The sequence below is a fragment of the Dendrobates tinctorius genome, unplaced genomic scaffold, assembly GCF_039654945.1.
Source record: "Dendrobates tinctorius isolate UK_male_01 unplaced genomic scaffold, ASM3965494v1 ptg000134l, whole genome shotgun sequence".
In the NCBI taxonomy this organism is placed as follows: domain Eukaryota; kingdom Metazoa; phylum Chordata; class Amphibia; order Anura; family Dendrobatidae; genus Dendrobates; species Dendrobates tinctorius.
Genome location: NW_027361802.1, coordinates 21,209,115 through 21,225,000, shown reverse-complemented (window position 1 = coordinate 21,225,000; position 15,886 = coordinate 21,209,115). Strand labels below are relative to the sequence as shown.

The 15,886-nt window shown below is 41.2% G+C and overlaps 1 protein-coding gene across 3 annotated transcripts in view; it reads right to left on the bottom strand.

Moving 5' to 3' along the window:
• PCSK5 (proprotein convertase subtilisin/kexin type 5) overlaps positions 1 to 15,886 on the bottom strand; it is an 810,488-nt gene that overhangs the window by 628,674 nt on the left and 165,928 nt on the right. For all 3 annotated transcript variants that reach the window (XM_073543784.1, XM_073543785.1, XM_073543786.1), the window contains exon 3: positions 14,060 to 14,173. In XM_073543784.1, coding sequence (XP_073399885.1) covers positions 14,060 to 14,173 — 114 coding nt within the window. The remainder of the gene's footprint in view (positions 1 to 14,059; positions 14,174 to 15,886) is intronic.

Below are 15,886 nucleotides of genomic sequence, written 5' to 3'. Positions count from 1 at the left end.
AAACTAGAATGTCCCATTAATCATAAGGAACCCCTACCAATATTAGGTTAATGACTACAGCATTTGATACATGTATCAGTGTTAGGACTGTAATTGCTGGTAACTGCACATTTTCTTACGACAGCGGACTGACGTCACATGCTTGTTTATTGCACAAAGATCAGATTAAGCAATTGCTTATCCCCAACCGGACCAGTAAAGCACGACACTGGTAGTTAATGGTAATCCAAATTATTTTCCCTGAGGAAATTGTTTCAATTATACTACATATTAAAAATAACAGCTGATGCAATGGTATATTATGTTCTCTCTTTCTTTATATATTATTTGGTGGAGAAAATATTTAGTTTAACTTGTAATTTAAGCTTATTTTGGGCTTATACGTCCAATGGGTGGAGTGAGAGCTATTTCTGTCTGCAAACTGAGAGAGAGAAGGCTGTACATCGGACTACCCACTGCATATCAATGAATAAAGAACAAACTATATTGAATTATCAAAATCATATTTCACAAACTGCTCAGCTTCTCCAATTCTATAACTTGCTACCTGCAAATCAGACTTCTAGCTTAGGTGACAGGGTCCATTCCATGATATTTGACAAACAGGCCTTTTATTTGTCTTTACATCTATGGAATAGATGCTCAATATATTAAGGTGATGAAAAACTGAGCTTTCATTTAGACTTTTTATGCCCCAGAAATGGTAAAAAAAAATGGTCACAAGTTAGGAAGAGGCAGATGTATCACTGACCGATAGATTTACCATTTCAATTTAAGACTGACCAATAAAAAAATGCTCTCTATTAAACTGATTTTTTTTGCCATTTAAGATAACAGTAGGAAACCATTTGGTTAAAATAAACAGTAGAAAAATAAACCATACTTACAGCAGGAATCTGCGCTCCTCCCAACCCAGTCCAGCAATTTTCGTCCCTCCCACCCCAGTCCAAAGGTCTCTGCCCCTCCCATTTCAGTCTGGCGATTTCCGCCCTCCCACCTGCAGTCTCTGCCCCACCCTTTCACCCTAGTCCAGCGGCCAGATTGAAAGTGATGTCACAACCACCAATATTTTAACTTTTGGGGCCAATGATTGGCTGAAATGTTAAATAACTGATAGTTGGGACATAATTATTTTTGGTGTGGTGGTAACCAGAGGCATAACGACCACAGTCGCACAGGTCGAGAATGTGATTTGGATGTGTGATGGTGAGGGGCTTGCTGACGCAACACAAACTTCAACTGGATGTGCGTCCCTGCATAGCAATACACACTGCCGGTTAATCAGTGGGCCCCAGCTGACTGAGCGTGCATTGCAGCAACATCATGCACTCCCATCATTTACCTGCTGAACTCAGCTGGTGGCTTCACAAGAGAATGCCATGCGTCGTGGGAGCTCAGGGAAGGTGAGCATAATTGTCTATTATTTTCTATGCATCAAAGAACAGCGGCAGAAAGGGAACATATACCAGGATGGGGGATATGTATACCAGGAAGGGGCCCAGGATATGGGACATATATAACAGCATGGGGGTATATAAACCATGATGAGGAACATACATACCAGAATTGGGGATATATACACCTTGATAGGGCCCAGGATAAGGGATATATACCAGGATCATATATACCGGGATGAGGGACATACATACCAGGATGGGGATATGTATATACACCATGATGGAGCCCAGGATAAGGGATATCTTGTAGATTGTGAGCCCTCATGGACAGGGTCCTCTCTCCTCCTGTGCCAGTTGTGACTTGTGTTCTTTTAGATTACTGTACTTGTATTTATTTTGAATATCCCCCTCACACGTAAAGCGCCATGGAATAAATGGATCTATAATAATATATACCAGGAAGGGGGATATATACACCAGGATGAAGCCCAGGATAAACAACATATATACCAAGGTGGGGGATATATATATACCAGGATGGGCGCCAGGACAAGGGACATATATACCAAGATGGGGGATTTATATGCCAGGATGGGTCCAGGAAGGGGAACATATATATACCAGGATGGGGAACATATATACCAGGATGGAGGGCATATATATACCAGCATGGGGCCAGGACAAGGGAAATATATATAAATATATACATAATCTATTTACGCCACTGGTGGTGAAAATCAGAGCAGCAAACCCTGGAGTTGGATACATTTGCAGGTTGGATTTCACAATTGGATGGCAATCATTGGCCTTATATAGTGGTGACAGGCAGCCAATAAAGCCTCTTGCCTCACCTTTTACATGAATAAATGTGCACTATAGCGTGTAAATATAACAAACCAATACATTCATTGTCAATCGTCTAATATCTAAAAGTACAGCACATAAGGCAAATATTTCATGTGTGATTCTTGCAGCACTGATAGCAGTATTTAGGTGACATTATGTATGTCAAGGAAGCAATATTTCTAAGTAGTAAGGAATAGTTCAAACAATTTTAAGCAGGTTCCTCAGATTCTGTAGTAAGTCATAAATCCTCCTGACAGATTTAGTCCTGTGTAAAGGGAATCAAAGACTTTTATAAGTTTGTATTACCAAAACCTGAGATGTTTTTGTGATTTAAAATTGCTTTTTAATATGACAACTTTCATATTGTTTATTTTGTGTCCTGGACCATAGAAATGTTTGGCCACCGGTAAATGGTTTTTACCATTTACCAGTTATCGGTGGCCTAACATTTCTGTGGTCCAGGACACAACATAAACAATATGAAAGTTGTCATATCAAAAGGCAATTTTAATCCACAAAAACATTGCAGGATTTGAGAATACAAACTTATTAAAGTCTCGGATTCTCTCCACACAAGACTAAATCTGTTAGGAGGATTTATGACTTACTACAGAATCTGAGGAATCTGCTCAAAATTGTTTGAACTATTCCTTACTACTTAGAAATATTGCTTCCTTGACATACATAATGTCACCTAAATACTGCTATCAGTGCTACAAGAATCACACATGAAATATTTGCTTTATGTGCTGTACTTTTAGATATTAAGACTACAGAAGCTGAGGTATCTTCACCAGAGACATTGAGAGCACCACGCCTCTGATCTGACTTGGACATTGGGACTATAAAACTTTAACACCACTAATCTAATTAAATTAAAGATCCAGTCCACTGGGCCAGATGTTTCCCACCCTTGGTTTAGGATGTCATTGTCATAGAGTTTCAAAATCATGTTCTGAGAGTAGGCCCAAAAGTAAAGGCCAACTTCTCAGTCTGGGGCAGATTCATAGCAATATATCAAATATTAATACATAGAAGTTATTAAATATCACTGGTCACACCACAAATCCTGGTCCAATGATGAACCTAATAAATGGAGTGAAAAGCAATTTTTGAGAATTCAGAGGACAGAGTCTGAGATGGTCTAGTGAATCCTGCATTGAGCAGGGGGTTGGACACGATTACCCAGGAGGTCCCTTCCAACGCTAACATCCTATGATTCTATGGTGCTATTACATCATGGTTATGAAACATATGTTGGATCAAAGTTTGTGACAGTACATGGCCAAAAACGAACCTGGGTACCTCGTAAAAGTAAATGAGGAACATTTTATTAAGGTACTGCCACCTGTGTATTTTGTTGATATGTTCTGGAAAACAGCTCCAAACTTTAACGCCTTACTGCTTCATATGATGTACCTTTACTTCAAGGAACACGTCAAAGACTTTACAGCAGGCTCAGAAGCAGAGTCTGCTCCATAGAGAGAAGATGCCGGCTGGATTACTATAACAGTCAGAGGACTGGTTGAATGCTCTGTGCCTGTCTCTTGTGGCTCTTGTTTGCCTGTTCTTTGTGCGATCTCTTGTGGCTCCTGTGGCTGGATGTCATGTTAAACTCTGATTTTGACTATAGATGATAATCGCAGGTTAAAGTCCCTTACGGAGACGAACAAATAAATTAAAAAAGAAAAAAAGTTTAAAAATTATTAAAAAATATATAATAATAGTAATAAAAAATGTAAAAAAAAAACATTTGGCATCATGTCCAAAAAAGTCTGACCTACAAAAAACTAATTAAACTGACGAGAAAAGGAATCAAAATTATTCAGTAACTGTAATAACGCTAAAAAACTGCAGCAAAAAGCAATCAAAGCATAAAAGGCACTCTAAAATTGCATAAATAAAATCAGCTCGCCACGCAAAAAAAAAAAAAAATCCCCTATATATAATAATAGGCCATTTTTTTCTAAATTACATAAATAAAAACATCAGCTCGCCACGCAAAAAAAAAATCAAAAACAATCCCCCATATATAATAGGCCATTTTTTTTTTTTTAGAAAAAACTATACTTATTTTTAACTTTTAATTTTACTGAACTGTAGATAATGTTTCCAGGTCATTTTTACTATATAATTAACACTATAAAAATAGAACCCAAAAACTGCACTTGGAATTTTATTGTCATTTTCATTTAATCTATATGCTAATATGAATGGTGTGATTGAAAACTACTACCATCCGGCAAAAAAAAACAAGCCGTAGTATTTCTATGTCAGTGCAAAAGAAAAAAAACTGTGGCTTTTTAAATAGGGAGAGGAAAAAATAAAAACGTATAAATCTAATTGGCTGAGGAGGGAAATAGTTAATACTAAGATTTCATCCTAATTTCACAATATGGAGAGAATTCTCTTAATCAGAGAACCTATTGCACTGGCTACAACTACTGTCATGGAGTTTTGCTTCACAATAAAAAATATTCCTGCCCTATGAAGTTCCCATTTTACAGCAATGGATAAAAGATTTTTATTTTTACTGGGTAAAATGCCAGAAAAGTTAATAAGTGAATACAGTGCTGAATGACTAAACAAATCGCATTTCCCAAAGTATACGTTGTGGACGTGTGAGAATGAGACATGAAGGCACAATGTATCAGCTGTAACATTCTCTATAGTATTGAAGTGTGTACTACCTGTCCACCTGTGAAAACCTATCAAGATAACAGTATGAAACCCCGAATGAAGGATGAAAGGATCCACTGAAGGGGAAAGATTCTTCTTCCTACATGCAGCAAAAATCATTTAAAGAAACAATGATTTACAACGGATTCTTTTCACAAAATCCTTCCTGTCACTCAATGTGGCTCAACTGTGTCACATTAGAGAATGTCACTAGCCATAAGATGCTGAACACTAGCCAAAAGCCATCCCAACACACTGACGCTAAAGAATATATTCCACTGATTGCCCATCATTCTACACTGCACAGTGATCACACAATTGTCTGTAAAAATATGATGGCGCAATATAAACATTATTAAGTGGAAGTGATATATTGAAGAATACTAACTTCTACCAAGGTTGTGTCATGATCCATGATTGGTTCGGGCGTTTCATACACGTTATCCTGGGAAGCCTGGGGGTCTGGTGGCCCCCTCTTGAAAGGAGGGTACTGTCATGATCCGGACCAGGTTTTGAGTCCTGTTTTTCCATGTTCCCAGTCTGGTCATTTCAGGGGTTAACGTTTCTCAGCCTCAGACTGGTCTCAGGTTTGCTATTTAGCTCTGCTGCATCCAGTAGACCAGGGGTCCTCAAACTACGGCCCGTGGGCCACATGCGGCCCGCCAAGGACTTTTATCCGGCCCCCCGCCAGGCCGACATTGAACTCATGAACTGCACTGCAGTTCAATGCCAGGGAGCCCTGTAATCGCTGGCGGGACGAGGCGCCGAGGAAAGGCGTTACGCAGCCCTCCGTATGCAGAGCACAGTGCACACAGACGGCGTGATAATCATCACGCCGCCTGCGCGGCCTGATTACGTCACGCCGCCTGTGTGCCTGTGCAGGAAGAAGACTGAGATGAGCGGGCGCCTCTTCAGAGCAGCGGGGGACATAGGTGAGTACTTTTTTTTTTTTTTAACGCCGGGTCCTATTGGGGTCATTTACCTGCCTAATGGGGACCTGTGCTGCCTAATGGGGACATTTACCTGCCAATTGGGGACCTGTGCTGCCTAATGGGGACCTGTTCTGCCTATTGGGGACCTGTGCTGCCTATTGGGGACATTTACCTGCCTATTGGGGACCTATGCTGCCTATTGGGGACATTTACCTGTCTATTGGGGACCTGTGCTGCTTATTGGGGACCTGTGCTATCTATTGGGGACATTTACCTGCCTTTTAGGGACCAATGCTGCCTATTGGGGATTCTTGCACCACACCAGTCTGAGCCTGAGGTAAAAGTGGAGTTCCACCAATATGGGCACTGGTGAGGCTACATTGATAGGCACTGATCAGGCTGCATTGATGGGCACTGATCAGACTGCATTGATGTGCACTGATCAGGCTTCGCTGATGGGCACTGATCAGGCTGCATTGATGGGCACTGATCAGGCTGCATTGATGGGCACTGATCAGGCTGCATTGATGGGCACTGATCTGGCTGCATTGATGGGCACTGATCAGGCTGCATTGATGGGCAGTGCAGTTTGTATGTCTCTGTGTGGGCATTTTTATTGCTGGTATATTGTTTTTGTAGCGCTGTATATATGTTGGTATTTTACTAATAGCAATTTTGAATCCCTAGGAAACAATGATATCAAGAAAGAGAAAAAATTGACTCGAAGTGTAGGATATTCGAAGAACCCAAAAAATCGGTAAGTTTGATGATTTAACTTCATTTTTAATATTGTATTTGTTCCTATTTTTGTTTTATTACCTCTAAATAAGATATGTGCAGTGTGCACAGGAATTTATTCATAATTTTTTTTAAACTATATTCCGGCCCTCCAATGGTCCGAGGGACCGTGATCTGGCCCCCTGTTTAAAAAGTTTGAGGACCCCTTCTGTAGACAGTGTCAGCTATAGTTCTGCTTTTGGAGTGTGTATCTGACTCTGGTATATCCTGATTTGTCCTGCTGTGATCCCTGACTTGCCCCGTGTCTGTTTATTCCCTCTGTCTGTCCTGACTCAGTGTTTCCCTGTAAGTTTGTTGCCTCCATGATTTTGACTTGGCTTGCATTCGGACCTGCTTCTGTCTTTTGTCTTTGTCATATCTGATTCCGACCATTGCTTATCCCCTGGCTTGTTTCTGACCACGTGTACTGCTGTGACCTCTGATACTTCTGCTTATGACTGTTTCTGACTTGGCTGGTCTGACCACTCTTTTGCCATCTGGTGGTGCTTGTGCTGCTGCTCAGTGTTGCTACGCTGTGTGTGTGCAACCTCTCTTCCCTCACCATCACCCCCTGGTGGAGGTTACACTATACCGCACTGCAGTAGCATGACAGGTAGTAACATTGCAGATCTGTCAGACTGCTCTACCAGACATGTGTCCACCTATCATGTTCCGAAACACTATTAGCCTTCAGATATGGGGTTAATCTCCAGATTAATAGTGCTCTAAAGCTGTGCAAATGCAGCTCTGAAAGCCTAGTCAATGGGAGGAAATTAATGTTATTCCTTCTGGCAGCTTGCGGCTTTCAGCTGTAGAGGTGCGGCCTCAGTCACCACTCAGTACATAGTGAGCGGCAGCTGCAACCACACCCCGGCACTGACTGACAGCTGACTCAGCACAACAGTTGTATGTGATGATGCCATTTGCTGATTTGATGTTTATTTTTAGAAAATGTATTTAAATGGGTTTTCCAGGTTTTTGACAAATTTATATATTCACTCTGTGAATATATACTCTTAAGACCAGGTTTATATTGCATTAGAGCAGTCCGTGCAACGCATGCGTTAAACGGACTGAGCTAACGCTACTGATTTTTCTGATCGCGTTATGCTTCTACATCTGCGCTAGCAGTGACGGACCCTCGAACGCTGAAGACCGCATCCGAGGGTCCGTCACAGCATGACGGCACATTGCTAACGCATGCCGATTTTGACATGCGTTAGTGATGCACCACGCTATGGCAGTCTATGGCAGTGTTAACGGATGCATTACATCGCGTTAATGCCGCGGTGTGACGCAATCCTTTAAACGGACTGCCACAACATTATGTGAACCCAGCCTAAGTTTCCCCTGTATTCTCAGTGAGAGTGGGTGATCACACGACCACAAATATGCGATCTGCATAATTGCGGACACATGCCGACTAGAGTTGAGCGACTTTGGTCGGATCGGGTTTCATGAAACAAAATTTGTTTCAGATGAAACTGGGCCGACTAGGGCAAAAAAAGTTGGAGTTTCATCCGAAACCCGACCCCAATGCAAGTCAATGGGGAATAAAAGTCGGCACTAAGTGGATGCCTTCTTCACTTCCTCTCTGCTGACATCCCCACCATCATAATGGATGACTTAACATCCCTACCGACACCCACCAGCCAGCAGCCTCCAAACTCATGTCCCTTACTTCATCCTTTGGACATACTCAGTGGTCCTCCACAGCCACCCACACAGATGGACATACATTAGACCTCATCTTCACCCGCCTCTGTTCCCTATCTAATCTCACAACCTCTCCCCTCCCCCTATCTGACCACCACCTACTCACCTTTTCATCCCTGTCCTCCTCACCTGCCACCCATGTCCAGCCACTAGCACATCCTTGCAGAAACCTCACACACCTACACATTCACAGGCTCTCAGACTCTCTTCTACCTCTGTCCTCCATATCTTCAGTCCACGACACGGACAGCGCCACCGCTTTCTATAACACCACCCTCACATCAGCCATAGACTCAACCGCCCCTCTCACGCATGGCAAAATGTGACGAATCAATAGGCAACCCCGGCACAGCAATCTCACCAAAAAACTTCAACAATCATCCATGGTTGCGTAGCGGCGTTGGTGGAAAACTCGCCTGCTAGACAACTTCACTGCTTTCAAACAAGCTACACTTGCCTTCAAATCAGCCCTCACCTCTGCCAAACAGACCTATTTCACAAACCTTGTATCTTCATTATCCTACAACCCAAAACAACTGTTCAACACATTCAACTCTCTCCTCTGCCCACCAATGCCACCTCCAACCCCCTCATCTCTGCCGAGGACTTTGTCACCTACTTCAAAAATAAGGTTCACCAAGCAAGGCAAACCTTTACTGTTAAATCACCCCAACTACTCCATATACCAGACCTCTGACTTTCCTAATAACCTCCCTCTCCAACATCACTGAAGGAGAGCTTACTCATCTCCTTTCCAAATCACACCTCACCACCTGTGCACTCGACCCCATCCCTTCCCACCTGCTCCCCAACCTCACTAACACGTTCATCCCAGCCCTAACCCATCTCTTCAACCTATCGCTATCTTCAGGTACCTTTCCCTCTGCCTTCAAACATGCCGCCATCACACCCATCCTCAAAAAAAAACCTTGACCCAACTGCTATGCCCAGCTATCGCCCCATATCCCTGCTCCCGTTTGCTTCCAAACTCCTTGAGCAGCATGTCCATGCTCAACTTTCCTCCCACCTCTCATCTAACTCTCTCCTTGACAACCTCCAATCTGGCTACTGCCCCCACCACTCCACCGAAACCGCCCTGACCAAAATTACCAATGACTTACTCATAGCCAAAGCTAACAAACAGTTCTCCATCCTTCTTGACCTGTCCTCTGCCTTCGACACAGTCAACCACTGCCCACTGCTACTGATTCTTTCTTCCCTTGGCATCAAAGACGTTGCCCTGTCCTGGATCGCCACTTACCTTTCCAATCGCACATTTAGCGCTTCCCACTCCCACACTAGCTCCTCATCCTGCCCTCTCTCTGTTGGAGTCTCTCAAGATTCTGTCCTGGGGCCCCTACTTTATTCCCGCTATACTCTTGGCCTAGGACAACTCATAAAGTCCCATGGATTCCAGTACCACCTGTATGCAGATAACATGCAGATCTACCTCTCTGGCCCATATGGCACCTCTCTGCTGTCCAGAATCCCGGAGTGTCTATCAGCCATATCCTCCTTCTTCACTCTCGCTTCCTAAAACAATGTAGGCAAAACCGAACTCATCATCTTTCCTCCATCTCGTGTATCTCCCTTATCCAATTTATCTATTATGGTAAACGGCATCACACTCTCTCGACTCTCGCCTCTGCCCTGTCCTTCAAACCACACGTCCAAATTCTTGCCACCTCCTGTCGTCTCAAACTCAAAAATATTTCCAGAATCCGTCCCTTCCTCAGCCCTCAATCTGCTAAAACCCATGTGCATGCCCTCATCATCTCTCGCCTTGATTACTGCAACACCCTCCTCTGTGGCCTCCCCGCCAACTGTCTTGCACCACACCAGCCTGTCCTCAACTCTGCTGCCCGACTAATCCAGCTCTCTCTTCGCTACTTCCCTGTTTCTCCCCTCTGCAAATCCCTCCACTGGTTACCAACTCCCCAACAAATCCAGTTCAAACTACTAACACTGACCTATAAAGCCATCGACAACCTGTCCCCTCCCTATATCTCTGAAGTAATTTCCCACTATCTTCCCTCACGTAATCTTCGATCCTCCCAAGACCTACTACTCTCCTCCACACTTATTCATTCCTCACACACCTGCCTCCAAGATTTCTCCCGAATATCCCCCATCCTTTGGAATTCCACGCCTCTACACGTCTGAATATCCACTACCCTTGGATCCTTCAGATGGAACCTGAAAACCCATGTCTTCAGGAAAGCTTAAAGCCTGCAAAAACCATTCTGCCACCTCACCACCGCCTGAGCTGACGCCTCACCACCGCCCAAGCTGACGCTTCATCACCACCTAAGCTGCCGCGCCCCCGACCTTCTAAGTCTGCCAAGCTAGAGGTTCTTTTTTGATTTCCATGGAAGACCACACTTCAAGAAAAGCAAATACCTTATTAACTAGATATAAAGGCATCTAATAAGCAGAGACATATTCTGGTGGCCCTTTTTCCAATGTCCTGAGCTGTCAGTGGAGAGAGGGCCCATCCATCAATGTCACGAGTTGAAGAAGGAAAGAAGATAAAACACACTGGACCCCTGTCCACCATGGGTCTCTGTGAAGCTAAATAGGCTGCACATGCGGTATGTCTACCCCTCCTCTGGGCAGTACCTTTCCTCCTTTAGAAACTTGGGCAGTATACATGCTCATTCAGAGGAATAACTGTGTTTGGGCAGGGAAAGTAAAACTTCATTCTCAATAAAACTGAAAATATAGCAAAGTTTCCCATAAGCAATGACACAATTTTACTGCATGCTTTTGTAAAAGTCTTGAAATATATTTTTTTCACATCTATCACATGTGAAACCTTCTCAGTGCTCCTCCACAGATTTCAGAATACAACTTTTACAACTCTATAAAACTTTCACATAATGGGAGAATGCTAATGTAAGACAATGCACACAGTGAAATGTGTTGGAAGAGGAAATCATTTAACGCCTGCTGAGCCTCCCGACATTTGTCATACACTGCGAAAAACGATATGTCTAGCTTTTCTTCAATAGCGTTACATCTGTATTTATTCATTCCAAAGCAGTGGACTGCCATAGTCCTGTGATGGTCTGGCCTGAGATACGAAGCACAGCGTTTCTATTGTCACAGAAATGTCTCTCCTCTCAGACTAGATTGCACCGTCCTGACATCTCTGATAGAATTCATCAAGGTTAGTAAAAAACTTGAATTGTGAAACCGATGTGTGACAGCGTAACACCAAGTGATCACTTTGTAACACATGCAGACATGCCATTTATATGAAAATGTAAAATACACTTTTGTATCTGCTTCAGTTCTACTTGCGGATTCAAAACTGTGCGAGGAATATGACAAGGACACCGCAGTCTTTCTACCTTCCAGAATTGACTGACACCATGATGTTCTGGCTACGCACAGATTATATGCGCCAATCATGTTTTATCTTCTATGTGCCCCATTTTCTCCAAGCTAAAATTAATGAATCCATATAGATTCACAATGTCAACCAACTCTGTCATGTAAGCTTTTACAGACATTTTCTATAACTTACAATATGACACTTTTCAACAATGAAATTTAAATTAAATATTGCTTTACAAAGTATTTTTTTACCAGAGTAGAACTGAGCAAATACTAATATATGATAAGAACGCATCCAGAATCCACGTTACTGCAAAAAAATTCTACACGCCGTGAAACATTCCTAAGGTATTAATTATGCTCCTTGTGATAAGTGAGAGGGTCCTGTGCTTCGTTCTCACAATTAAGAAAGGAACTTTGGAAAGAGCACTAAGGTTTAACTGTAAAGACTTTTATTAATCATAGTTCACAATTATGAATGATGGATCCATTTGTAATAGATTCGGGAGACTGCATGTACAGAGAAAAACAGAGGCTGTTGTAGCCAAATAGTTCCAACTTTTAATGACACTCAATGGTAAAAAACTTATTTTAGCTAAATAAATAACTAAACAAATTGCCAGCAAAGGTGTTCATATCCTTTACAGGGAAGTTAGAATCTGAAAATGACCTATTGTTTAATTCAGGTATTATTTTACCAGTATTTTAAATATTATTTATTTGTTTCCATAACATCATCTTTATAAAACCCCTCAAAAAATGGTAGTCTTGCAATTTTCACACTAGCCGCAAGGGCTTTTTTAGACTCATAATACCTGTGGTTTTGGAAAGACATTTCAGCAAAGATCCATAACATTGGAGACAATCTAACAATGACAGGTAACATCTCTATACACTGATTATAGCACACGACCCACCTATCACAATAGGTGATTTTGGAGTTGACCCTGCTCCCCCTCCCTTCACAATGACCTTTGCATGGGCTCATAAGACACTTTAATACAAAAGGTAGTGATTAATGTGCATGCGTTGTTTCCTGAAACAACAGGAAGTTAGAGTTTAAAAAGCCTTAGAGGCCAATGCGTAAATTGTAAGATTTCTATTTTTTTTATTTTTAATACAGATTGTGATGTAAAAAGAGACAAAAAAATTTTAACTACTTTTGGACTTCCCATAGACTTTAAACTTCCGCAACTCAGCAGTGATGTTCTAAAATTGCATTGCATAGTAGAGCAGATGCACGACATCTTGCAGCTGTGGGAGTGTGCCGTCAGCTGTCAAACACGGCAAAGCTCCCATAGAAAAGTCAGGGACTACTTATTAGCCTCTTTGCCTTCACAATTGTTGTATACACAGTACTGAAAAAGGGCTTTGAGTACTGTGATAGGAAGTACTAATCGCACTTCCCTTTCCTGACCCAGCAGTCATCTGTCGCTGGGCCTAGGGAGGGAGCAAGAGCTGCTGGGTCTTTGGAGAAAATAAATAAAGAGTACAGTATGTAAAAAAAAAGCTACTGCCAATCCAAATCTTTGTTACCAGCTGCGTCCTCACAGAAAAAAAAATGGGCTGATATACAAAACTAATTGTTACAGAAAGGGGAAAAAATTTCATGATGTATTTTAATGGTCCTTTATCGCCATAAAAAAAGGAAAATGTAATTATCAGACACACATTACTTTTGTTTTTTCACTGATAGTTAAAAAAATAAAAAAGTCTCAAAATACCGTAATCCAAAAATGAAGCTCGATGCATCATGAAAAAAGATGCAAATATAATTATTTTAATTCTGAGCGACAAATAAAAATTATAGCTCTTTAAATATAGAAAAACACAAATATTTGTCTGGTGAGAAACAGAGGTGAATGGCCCAGTTTTGAACTGGTTAAAAATAAGTTTAATTCAAAACCCTGAATTTAAATAATAGGCCATTTTCTGATGATACCTTCCCTTTAAAACACAAAATGTGCTTGCAATTATCAGCAGCGAGAACTATTTATCAGTATTATACAAACTTTTTGTTATTTAAGTCACATTTTTTCGCATGAAGAAAGAAAAGGGAAAGACTGAAGCGTATGCTGAAACCTTTTCCTAATCGTTTTTTTTCAATTAAGACACAAATATGACAGTTTAGCACTTTTTTTTACAGCTCCATCACGGTGTTGCTTTTTCAAGGTATTATCGTACTTTAACCAGAAAGACATTTAACTTCAGGAATATAAAGAGAAATATATTTGCAGGCCAATAACTCATTTTTATGCTTAGCAGCAGATTAATAAAACATAGTATTACTATATAAAATACGTGTTTCTGTAAATTCTCTCAGCAGTAATTAGCAGTATCATACATATTATATTAAGAAAGGTAAATACTTACAATGTACCACATGCTTGGCCACTTGGGATCGTTGAAATAGGCAGAATGAATATTACTAACTTTATAATCCCTTTTCGTCCTTCGTTTAACAATCTGCTGTTCTATCCACTCCACCTGCCAAGAAAAGAGAACCATTCATTTACCGTAATCTAAAGAAATTCTGCATAAAATGTTTAAGTGTATATCACATTTCATGTTGGATTCAGTGCTTTTATGGTGGTTAATTATAGTACTTTTAACTAAATATAACATTACTAAGTTGACCCTTCATGGCAAGGACCCAGCATGGACCCTTCAAGCCCTCTGAAGGAGTCCTGTGGTATCTAGGACCAAGACCAGGGCCGTACTGGCCATCTGGCAATTCTGGCAAATTCCAGAAGTGACTGTTGGGTTGTGGCCACCTTGTCTGCTATGTTATTAACAGAATCAGTGTTCTCAAGACACCCATACGGTTAAGAGTGGTGATGAAACACAAAGTTGCTGACTCCGTCACTTACCCCAGCAGGCCAAGGGTATCAATAGAAATATTGGTCTTGTAGTAAATCTTGCTTTCTTCCATCTGGGGTAATATTAGTAATCTGGTCCTTGGGGACAGTCACAGCATGGGCCTGTGTGATGTTAATGCCAGGGCTTAATTTCAGTACCAGTCCGTACCTGACCAAGACGTTAGCAGTAAATCCTTTAAATTCTATAAGTTATGAAGTAGGGCTTCCACAGGACAGACTTATTTTATCAGCACATTCTATAGGGGCTTGTTTAAATTCAGATCTGGGGAATATGGAAGTGAAGGTCAGCACCTTGAACTCTTTCTACTCTTTGAACTCTTTTTCACGTTCCTCAAACCATTCTGGAACAATTTTTCGCAGTCCTAGGTTGCATTATCCTATTGAAAAATGCCACTGCCATTACAGGATAAGATTACCATGAAATGAGGGGGATAATTGATATCCTACTATCTTTAGGTAGGTGGTACCTGAAGGTATCATCCAAATAAAAGCCATATTCCAGGATAATATTGCCCAGAGTATCATCATGCCTTTGACACTACATCACTGGTAAGCTGAAGCTAGCAGTAAACCAACCACATGGCCGATTAACATATAATAGAAAAAAATATCTATATATGTATACTGTATATATTTATTTATTTCACCTCACTATTAAGCAGTGGCAGTACATGTTGAATTTCCATACAGTGTCACTAAAGATGAAATTATGCATTACACGGTGGCAATTTAAACCTGTGTAATGAAAGAAAAGAAAGTCTTCCAGAGAGGGAGAGATGCTCTTCCCTCTGACCAAGAGCATCCTGACCCCCACAATTACCTCAGAATTCACTTATAAGTAACAACCTCTTTAATGCTTAAGTCAAAATACTGCATTGAGCACTTTGTACTAGTGAAGTGGGGTGGCATGAAGGAGCAAATAAATTTACTTAAGGTCAGATTCATTGAAGCGTTTCTGCCAGAATTCTGGCATAAAAAACTTTGAAAAGTCACAAAGATTCCAGCACAACTCAAGTTATACAACAATTTTACGAAATCTGGCATTTTGACACTAGTTTCACACCTGAAGAATGGGCATAGTTGAAACGAAACTAATTCATGACGAACTGAGGCGTTCCATATGCCAGAAATCTTACTGAAGTTAGGGACTGAAAGTATCGGTCAGAGATGGTTTGTTTGATAATAAAAAGTGACTACAGTATATTTTTTCTAAAGGGTAGAATATTATTGTTTTTTTAATACAAAATAATTTACCAAAATCCAAACATTTACATGTGAACTGATTATTGTGCCTGCGTGTTGCGAAGGTCCCAGATCCCGC